The sequence below is a fragment of the Monomorium pharaonis genome, chromosome 5 (assembly GCF_013373865.1).
Source record: "Monomorium pharaonis isolate MP-MQ-018 chromosome 5, ASM1337386v2, whole genome shotgun sequence".
In the NCBI taxonomy this organism is placed as follows: domain Eukaryota; kingdom Metazoa; phylum Arthropoda; class Insecta; order Hymenoptera; family Formicidae; genus Monomorium; species Monomorium pharaonis.
The window spans coordinates 8,340,296-8,351,374 of NC_050471.1; the positions used below are offsets into that span (position 1 = coordinate 8,340,296).

Here is an 11,079-nt window from a genome sequence, read left to right on the forward strand (position 1 = left end):
TTCGAGGAGCCTGAAAACAGGTAGCGCGGAAGAAGCCGTAACCGGCAGTTTGTTCGTTTCGGCGAAGCGCCGCCGCGCCGTTCGGGAGAGCTGAGGTCTGCTCCTCCTTTTTCGGAGGCATCCATTCGTGAAATTAATGAAATCACGACTCGTCATTCCCGCGTGAAAGACAGGAAGTGAAAAATGAAATTACGTAATTAATTCCATATTTCCCCCCCCCGCCCCATTTTCAATTGAAGCCCTTCTTCAATTACGATTATCAGTTTTAATATAATTTCCATTGGCAATCCCTTTGTATATTTCGCCGCCGAGAGAGGGAAATATTTCGTGACTTCTCGGAGGTATTCTGCATTACTCTTAAATAATGTGAAAATTAATACATTTTGCAACGCTACACTTCATTAGAAAAAGAGAGAGAGAGAGAGAGAAAAAGAGAGAGATTAATGGAACTATGAATAAAGTAACAAACATCACTAATGAGATCTACTCTCTCTTTCTCTTAGGGACATCTTTTTTTACTTCCTGATTAAAAGAGAATACGCTAACGCTTCACAGAGGAAAGTAAGAAAACGTGTAAAAGCAGTGTAGAAAACACAATAGCGGGACTTGAGCCGAGAAAGGAGCAAGCAGAGCCCGCAATTATGGAGATTACACTCGCTTAAGCAAGGGTATGTGGTACACTGATAAAAATGTAAATACGAAGGATTCGACGGGACGATTTTCCGCAATATTTATCCGATCATCTCCGTAAAGCTAGAATATTTCGGGCGTGTGTGTGTGTGGTTTAATTAAAGGTAAAATAACTGAAACTTTTAAATGACAAAGTTTTAACGACGCGCGAAATTGATGCATATGTTTTAAATAATGTTATAACATGTAAATGGGTGTTCCGATCAATTTTGTTGCAACGTGACTTTTAACTTGACTAAGAAAGCGTTAAAATTTCCTGTGGAATGTTTAATAAAATATTAAAAAATTCAATGTTCTTAATGTGTTTTTCTACGCAGAGAGCATTAATAAACAGTCAAATAATTTGCTTCATTTTTCAAATAAACAATTTTGTTCGGATTATTCCAAAGCATATATATTTCATTGCTTTAATAAATGTTATTAAATCTAAAGAAATCTTTCAGTACTTTTAATGATAGATAGAAGGAGCAAACATATATCTTATTTCCAAGCTTCGAAGTATGTATAACATGTGCAAGTCTCTCCGCGTCGGCAGAGCGAAAAGCGAGAGACGATCGAAGTGCACCAAAGTAGAACCTTACCTCGCTGCTTGTTCGCTCGCCGCTGTTGCATTCCGTCTCTGCGGTGTCCGAAGGAAGTTTTTCCTTCACCGACGGGACAGACTTGGACTTCCTCTTGGATTTTCCGTGATGGAGCTTTACCGCCACGGTTTTCACCTCGAAGTTTTCACGTGGATAGACGCACGCCAGCATCCTCGCAGTGGCATCGACCGCAGCCAACAAAACCGCACGCTCGACCAAGTTTCGCTTCTACGCGATTTACGTTAACGCAAAAACCAACGTTGTCGGAAATGTTCTCGTTTATTCCCCTTCGCGCGCAGCAACTCTCACGGATGCGGCGGGACAACGGCGGCTTTGAAAAAGAAACGGTGGGTTGCGTCGCGCTAACAAAATCGCTAGGTTGCATGTTGCTTCGTTAGGAGAGTATTCCCTCCCAAAAATGTATGTCGCGAGGTGAATTTAGAGGCCACACAAACCTCTACGAGATATGGGGGATATCTTCTAGTTTTCAAAAAATCTCCTTGAGCAAAAGTATAAAGGGCAAATCTCGTCCGTCTTTTAACTTTTTATAAGGATGCCATTTGATGTGGAGAATATAAACTATAAAACCTTTATCGATAACTTTTTAGAGCTTATCCCAATTGAATAATATTATTCGGATTAAAATATTGGAAAAACTTTTGCAAGATAAAAATAACGTTCTATTGTTAGTTTCGCGGTATTTCTCATTATTTCTATGAATTTTCTATTTATTTTATTCCGTTAATTTAATCCTATAATTGAAGTTATGCTCTTCGTAATTAGCGATTGGTGACGCACCGGCGATAATGCGATATTTACTCAAAGCAAATGAATATTATCTGCTATTCTACCCGTGTGTTCGATATAATATTACAGAATTTAACATAACGCCATTATAATTCGTTAATTGAAAAAGGAAAATAATTCAAATATTTTATGTTACATTACAATATCTTTACGCAATAAATTATGAAAAATCTCATCGGATTAAATTTCCTCTTTTGATAATTTTAATAATCGAGAAATTAATAATATCTTGATTTAATGGAATAATTTATATGTCTCCTCTTAAAATTGAAAACAATTATTAACAATTATCGGCAGATTTTGCTAAATATTTTAAAATCTGCATTTGTTCTGCTGAAATGTTAATGCGTAACGCTTTATGTTACAGAACACTGCAGATCCGCGGAGGAATAATTTGTGGGAATCCCTCAAGATTTAAAGGTCCGAAGTGACCACCTATCGATAAATCTACCATTGAACGGTGCGCGAGTGTAGTACGTTGCTTTCCATTTATAAGCCACTTGACACGAATCGACACGTAGCGCTTTAAAGATTCAGGACGGTAGCGTATCGAATCGCCCGCCGTAATGCACGTAAAGCACGGAACTATATCGCACGAACTAGAGACAGATAAAGGCACGGATATCCCGTCACTTTCCACATTATAACTCCATATGTATTCACATTACAGCTTTATGTGGAACGGAGTCTATAAATATTTACTCCAAATATAGCACTCGAAGAAATATATATGTATATATTTATTTCTTGTTTTTCAAATTTTATAATTGTTAACTTTTGATCTAAATTGACGCATAATTTGCAGCAAAATATCGGGAGGAGTGGCGATACTTAAAGCGAATAAAATTTTCATATAATCATCAAAAATCTGATTCTCCCTTAATGAAACCATCACGATAAGACAGCAAATTTCGCAAACTTTCGCTAGTTCTCAAGTTTTAATGTCCATGTACCTTGGAGAAACTAATTCTTAAATTAAAATCTTAAATTAAAATCAAAATAAAAAGGCAAAGTTTAATTGACGTTCAGTAAAGAATGTGTGCAACTGGACGATTTCATCACTTGTAATAAAAAAAAAAAAAAAACTTGGCAACGTCTTCGCTTACGTAACTATGGCGAACCAACCGTATATCATTTTCGTTGAAGAATAACTTTGAAGTAACGTGGGGACACACCTGCCACTCAATTGTGATCCGATAGAAAAGTGGGAACCCTTTTCTATAGACGGAACGTATCTCAAAGGCGCTTGTAGTTATTTTAGTCGCTTATCATTCAGACCTTTCATCGTTCGAGCCTTCTTTCATTCTCAATATTCATTCTCCTCAATATTCAACGTCAAGTAATCTACAATTTTTTCATTTTCTTTGCAGAAAAAAAAGCGAACTGACGTCGCGCGAAATCGATATGAGGCCGGATTTATGGACATTTCCGCAAAAGATGCGGGATGAAAAGTGAGCCGCGTTGAAAGCGCGTTCGACTCTGCGCTGGAAATTCGAAATCTTTTCGATATTACGATTCGGCATTTCGTCAAGTTCGACACTGAGGAGGAGGCGGCGGCAGACGCCTGCCTCTCTTGGCGCCATGCCTCGCCTTGTGACCCGATAATTCTCTCGCTCCTCGTTTGTAAAGTGGGAATATAAGGCGCAATAATGGGCTCTATCTTAGGAGCCGAAGAATGAAGTTACGTTGACATCATTTCGTTGAGAGTCGCGGATGAAATTTCAAGACAAACCCTGTTAAAATTTCATCAGAATACCTGCTAAAATTGAACTTTTTAACCACGTTCTTTTCAAAATTGACCGTGAATTGAGAGGAGATGTAATAATCAAAATTCACAATTTACTAGAATAAAGTGTACATATTTCGTAACATTTCGGTTTCATGATTCACAATAGATTTTACTAATATTTAAGAAAACGTTACATTATTAAAATACAGACATATTATATATTATTCTAATAATACAACCAGTCAATATTTTTCATCGAAATATAGAACTCTTTAATTTTTTAAGAATTTTTCAATATTTAGAACGGATATATCCGAATATAGTTCAGACGGTTAATAATAGCGACGCATCAATGCAGGTCGAAACAAATACTAATCGAGTTTTCACCCGGTTAAGAAATACAAATCGTTATTTTCACTCAATCTCAGTTAAAAATAATATATTAGATAAAACAAAGAAAGAGAGAGAGAGAGAGAGAGAGAGAATCCTAATTAGTTTAAACTTTGCTTCAAATTGTATCTCGCGGTATACCAAAGTATAGAACGTACGGTCACATGTCAATATAAAAATTTTAATTTTATAATTATATTACTTTTTAGGTATACTTTTTATACCATATTTTTAGGAATACTTTTTATACCACATTTTAATTATCAATCCGATAATTATCGGATTGATAATTAAAATATGGTATAAAAAGTATACCTAAAAAAATATTTTAGAAGAAATTAAAGTATAGAATTTTACCCAGAATACATGACACATTTTCCAACATTTAAAAATGAATATAATTTATTCATAAAAATTCTATAAATACTAATATAACTTATATTTTATATATACGAATATACATATATTTTTTACTATGAATGTAGGGTTTTTTTTGCATGTAAAATATTAACAAAACTGTTGTGCTTTACGTGAGTTACGTGTGTCATGTTTCCTTCCCCGTCTCTCTCTCTCTCTCTCTGCTTCTCTCTCTTTCTCGGCTGAAGAAATTTATTCGGGCGACCAAATATTCTCTACGGAACACCGTATATAACTTGTGCCTTGCAAGATGGTTAAACGAGTTGCCGCGTTTACGGCATGATGCGCGGCGCGATACAGCGCGGCGTGACAACTCGTACACAGGGCGCAAGCAGAAGTGCATATCAATTTATGGAAATGAGAGAACACGCCTTGCCGCGTGGCCACGTCTCTCGTAGCCGACAACGCCGACGACGGTTTTGCGCGACAGCGCGCGTTGATGGCTATCCAATTTGGCATGCAAAGCCCGGATAGCGAGGCGCGCAAATTAGATTTCGGCGTAATTCGCGAAAACGTCGGCCAAGTCGGTTTTCCCGAGTCGTGGCGAGAAAGAGAAAGAGAAAGGGAGAGGGAGAGGAGAGAGAGGGAGAGAGAGAGAGAAAGAGGCCGTCGAAATTTAGACGCGTGTGGGGTCCAACCGAGGCGGCCTGAATCGACTTAATGAAAGAAAGGGGGATGAGAGTAAATTGCACGGGGACATCTTTCAAAGAGCCGATGAGCTAGTTTCCATCCGTGGATTCTTCGGTCCACTTCTTAGGATCGATCCGCCCATCTCAACGAAAGTCTGATAAAATGACATCCTTTCTCTCTCTCTCTCTCTCTCTCCGCTACAATAGTTACATCTAACGTATAGGTATATGAAGACACGCGAATAATTTCATCACGGAAATCGAGAGAAGCGAATTCAACAGGTTTTTATCGGGCTCGATTATTATTATGCGGTACAGATGCGGCTTACGGCGTCGTATTCCGTCAATTTTTCCGCTACGATAAAACACACGCGCGCGTGAGCCTGATGTAGAGAGTTAGACGGGATTAAAGTTAAAAACACTCTGGAGAAAAGCGCAGCCGGCCGTACGTAATACCGGCGTGCACGAAGAGAGTGCACGAAGCCAGTAAATAAACGAGTCGAGTAGAATGAGAGAGATCTTACATATATGAGAGAATTTCCTTTATCTCTAATTCCTAACCCGTCTTTTACCGCTGAACCTTTCCGCCTTACGGTCAAACGTACGGAGATCGTAAAGAAACAAACGAAAAGCCTAACCGAGTCTTTTTCCAATAAAGCGCGGGTCTCTTTTAAAAATTATATTGAAGATCAACCTGAGAACGACAGTTTCATGCGCAACATCTTAATATCCGAGCTGACGCTTCTTACGTCTGACGTAAATTAGTAAAACGTTAACGAGAGCGGGGCATTAGCGGGGTTAGCGGGTTGACGAGCGGAACGGTAAACGGGTTTTTAATTGAAAATGCAATTCGCGGTATTCGCGCCCCTCCTCCCCCGCGCGTCGTCGCCACGTCGTGTACACACCCTATGTGTGTCGACTCGGAATGAATTAGACCGGCGCGCGTACGCCGAAGTGGGTCTTTCGAGCGTCTTGCCTGTCGACCGGATGGAATTTACGATTCGTCTGTTGCACGTGGAAGCCAAGGAGGAAGCCAGGAGAGAACGAACGGTAATTTTGCGGCAGCGAGATGCTCCCAAGGACGTTCCCCGTGGCGACCGGGCAAGAACTAAACAGGAAAATCAGATTCAACGACCGCTTCTCACGCGCTGTTATCATCACCACGGAGATTCCTCCCCCGTGGAAAACGCGAGGGACGTTTTTTTTTTTATGTAACAATTTCGCAGGTTCGCGAAAAGAGGGATCTTAAGGACCCGTAAATCTTATATTGGAAGTTATAACTGAAAATTCCATCTTCCTCGCACAACGCTCTTCCGCAGCAATATCCCCTCTCTGAAAAATACTTCCAACGGATATTCTAAATATTTTCTCGAAATTGTCACGTTGAAAAATAAAATCCAAAAAAGATTGGGTTAAAGCGTTACGATATACGCGATGCGGTTTTGACATTTTTTTTTCAGTCTGCTCTCGAGCGTAACAGCTGCAACGATAATATTGCATAAAAGCGTAAGAGGTCTTTCTATTGGTAAATGTAAAAAAAATTGGTAAAGGTCTTTCTCCTTTCTATATCTGCGGGGTATGAAAATTTTCCCATGTAACTTATATTGCATTCTTTTCTTATACCATTTTATTCTTCTTGTAAACAATGATGGTGAACGATATTGTTATTCTTAATTTTATACATTTTCTTTATTTGTGTTCGATTCTTATCGATATTAATATCAGTTTAATATTACGGCATTGCATATATTTTTGCAATATATATAGTGCTTAGTAATTTGCACATTATGCGGAAATATAACGGAAAAAGCTCGAAGTTTTTTTTCTCTTTTATAAATCTTCTACAAATTGAAACGTGTATACTCCTTTGTCGCAGAATCTCCTCTCTTTTGGCGTGCAAAATATGCACGACAAAATTAAGTTTTCGCGTACAAAGAACAGGCAATTTTGTACCGTGTAAAATCGTCCGGTGCGATTTCGCCGCGCGGAAACGGCAATGGCATCCTCCGCGGGGAGAGACTAACTTGTCTCGTCTCCATTTCCTGGCTCATCAAAGTTGTACGTATCGCGATTCAAGGTGCACTCCTCGGATGGACGAATTCCGGAAATATAATCTCCGAATGCGGCTGTGCGTTTCAGTTTCGTTTCCGCGAGTGTCAGCTTGACTTCCAATTCCGGCGGAGTGCGCGAACGCGGGTACAATTTAGGAGCTTAATTCAATGATGGAGTTTCGGAAGCACCGAAAATTTCCAGTTCTCCAGTCATTCGAGTTTCCTTCCCTTCCACGACAAATTTCAGTGCGACGACTACTAATGAGTCACTCGAGACTTTTAATCCGTCATTGCACCTATCTTGAATTACAATGTCGAAAATGAAAAAAAAAACATTTTTTTTCCGACAGTACAAAAAATACGAATTAGTTCTTTTAATAGGTTTATAAAATGCCAAGGGCTCACTTTCGTCCTGCATCTCGTTTAATATAGATATTTGATGTCTTCAAAGTTTTCCTTTTAATAAATAAGCTTGTAAATTTCAATAATTAAGTACGATTGTGCAAACATGAAACTGCAACTCTTTTAATCAAATTCAATTTCTACGTAAAGAATATCGTTCAAAGGAGGATCCCTTAATTGCTCCGAGTATCGAGCGAATTAACGCGGTCGATCCGTAATAGGTACTCATGCATATAATGATAAGTACCAGTACCATTACGTGACGTAGTGGGTAAGCGAAGATACGCTTTGCCGAGAATCGTAACTCTATCGAACTTGGTAAAGTTATTTCGATGATACAATTCCAAGTTTTGCATCAAGCCTGGGAGAGCTGTCTACCACACGGTAACGTGATTTCAAGTAGTGTAATCCCGAGCTGAGCAACTACGTGTGGAAACGAATGTGACAGTAATTTACGTCTAACACGTTATACATGTAAAATTCGATGCATAATTCATACAAACGGCGCTCTTGCAATTGAAAGGTTTGCTGGCTAACAGCGGTCCAATTTACTTGTTAAAAATTTCAGGAAATTATTTTCAGAACGGCAAATTAAACGTGAAATAAGATTTAAAAAATTAGGATTTTAAAGATCATCATTATTATAAAATCGTCAATTATTATAAAACTAAAAATCGGTTTGATATCAATAAACATGAAAAATTAAATATTTTAGAACGCTTGAAAATATACTCTCTTTTAAAATTTAACTTTCTTAAGTTTATAAAAGATTTAATGTAGCATATTGTTTAATTGCGAGTACTTTTGATTATTTCGTTTCAACTTTAAATTAAAGTCTACATTGCAGGAAAATTAAATATGATTTAGAAAATGACGTTACATCCGCATTTTGAAATACAAACAGTTATAATGACTCACAGCTTCTTTTGTCGGGGCAATATCTAAAAAAACAAGATACTCTCTAGTTGCGAAAATACAAGTAGCAGCTTCAAAGCTTTTCGAGTTCGTTTCACTTAGAAACGACGAGTAAAGAGGTCAAATGACGTTAAGAAAATTGAATTATTTCATAATTCAATTTTGGATACTGGATGCTACATTAAATACAATATTGTAAATATTTCTTTTTATTCTCCGAGAGACAAACAAAGTCAAGAAACGAGTCGAAAATGCAAGCAAATAAATTCAAAACTTTTCTTTAGATTCCTCTTTCTCGGACTTTAGACTATTAATATCTGAAATGCCAGAAACACAATCTTACAATTATATCATTGAAAGTAAATAGCATCCCATTATCTATCGGGAGACCCAGCGGGAAGTAAATTATAACGACCCTTTGCTTATTTTATCTCTCCTTCAATTTCCCCAACTGATAAGAGTTCATCGCTACTCACTTAGTAATGCGCTCATACGAAGTCGGTGAACTTGAAATTTTTAAATTAAACTTATCCCTAAAAGTAACGCGAAGACGCGCGATTTCGCTCGGCTCGCCCGTAGGATCAGTCAAATGCCCGCGAACTGACGGACCACAGTGCGGAATAACGTTTCATTGATACGAAGATTTTTTTTTTAATCGACAGCACGGCCAGCGGTGGTGCGTTTCGCAAATCGCGGCGATCGAACAAACACGCGAACTCGCGACACCCCCTCGACACGCCGGCCTATCGACCGCGAGACAACAAACAAAAAAAAATAAATCGAGATGATTCTCTCACTATAGGCTGTTAAAATCGAGATAAAATAAAATTTAATCTAAAAAAAAAAAGAGAGAGAGAGAGAGGAAACGCGCCGGGGAACGGAGACGCGCGAAAGTCACGCGATCGGATTAGCAGACCCCGATCGGTGTCAGCGCGAGCCGTCCACTTTTGCGGGATCACGATGAACGAGACAGAAAGAGAGAAAGAGAGGAGAAGCACGCGGCGAACACACGGTACGACCGACGCTCGTCGACGAACTGCGTGACCGAGGTGGCCGCGTCGCGCCGCGCCGCGTTGCGCCGTGTATATCGCGCAGCGCGGCGCGGCGCGTCGCGGCGCACACCACCCCCGCGCTTGTCTCGGCCGGCCTCACCGGACCTCCGTTGCCGCACGCTTGCTTGCCGCAGCGTACGCATGGTGAGAACGGAGAGCCGCGTTTCAGCGAAATTACCCTGTCCTCTCTTTTTACAATTCACTTCGAATCACGTTTACGTGGAGAATAAAGAGAAATAAGAGAAACGACAAATAATAGCTTAATTCGTTTGCTCGCAATCTCTCCTCCCCTCTTTTTTTAACGAGTGGATATTCGTTGCCCTTATCCCTCGTTGTTGTCGTCGTAAAGGCTGTTATCAATATATGATTATCCTCATGATTGTTTTGTCGCTGCCATAATATTTGCTAGTCTTCCTTCTTTCGTACTTTTCTTTCGCTCGCTCCTTCACTACTTTTCTTAAATATCCCGAGTTCCTCAAGTAGATCCCATACCTCTTGAGAGATAACTTCCTTTTTCTCTCTCACGAGAAAAGATTTAAGTACTTGATATTGCTAAGTTCGAACTTATAAAGAGGGGAGGGGGGAGGGAGGGAAAAAAGTTTTAAACGTCTCGCGTATTATCTTTTTTTTCCTCTCGGAATTCCGGATTATACGGGAAAAATTACGAGATCGCGGAGCCAGATATTCATCGTTTAAAACGCAAGATGTGAAAAACATTTCCACGATCATGATTTCCATAAATTCAATAAAGATTTTCATGCTTCATTTCGACACGTTTCTTCCTAGAGTTACAGGATTACTAAAATGGATGTCTGTCGATATGCGAGCTAAACTATAATGCATCACGTGAGTTGTTTGGTTCGTATAATGTTTATTGGTAATATCGCTCATCTCCTCTCGTTCTCGGGTACGGAAATAATTTGAAAAGAAGTTAAATTAAGTCAACGCATTCTGCAGGTCGCAAAAAAAAAACGCGATCGATTTTTTTCCCCATTCCGTTTCAACGGATAAATGTTATAAAACGCGCGTTCACGTGCGAGAAGCGCGCGGAGTTTGCGACGGAAAAAAAAAAAAAAAGCGACGTCGAGATAATTCGGACAAGAAATATAATTAAGCGAAAGAGTAAGCTGCTTTAAAATGATATAATCTCGGCGAATGTACATATATTGGAGAATTTCCTCGCGAGGAAGAAACGCCGCGGGCATGTGCTCCTCGTTTTCGTGCATACCGTTAATTGCATACCTTTGTTGTTCTCTAATCGCGCGTGCGACACGGGTATGTGTTTTTACTTCTGTGAAAAATGGTAGCACGTAATATGCACGTACGGATGACGGCATACACGCGTTTTGCGTTCCAAACAAGTGATGCGGATTAATTATCCAGCGCGATTTAGTTCTCTCTCGGAGCGGCATACGG

General features: G+C 39.4%; 1 protein-coding gene across 3 annotated transcripts in view; it reads right to left on the reverse strand.

Annotated features, from left to right (window-relative positions):
- The window catches only part of LOC105831010 (myb-like protein P), a 32,539-nt gene extending 22,867 nt beyond the window's left edge, over nucleotides 1–9,672 (reverse strand). For 2 of the 3 annotated variants that reach the window (XM_012670813.3, XM_012670812.3), the window contains exons 1-2: nucleotides 9,088–9,672; nucleotides 1,272–1,602 (exon numbers count right to left, since the gene is read on the reverse strand). In XM_012670813.3, coding sequence (XP_012526267.1) covers nucleotides 1,272–1,442 — 171 coding nt within the window. In that variant the 5' untranslated portion in view covers nucleotides 1,443–1,602; nucleotides 9,088–9,672. The remainder of the gene's footprint in view (nucleotides 1–1,271; nucleotides 1,603–9,087) is intronic. The other variant, XM_036286539.1, reaches the window with a different exon arrangement.
- Nucleotides 9,673–11,079: the final 1,407 nt, after the last annotated feature.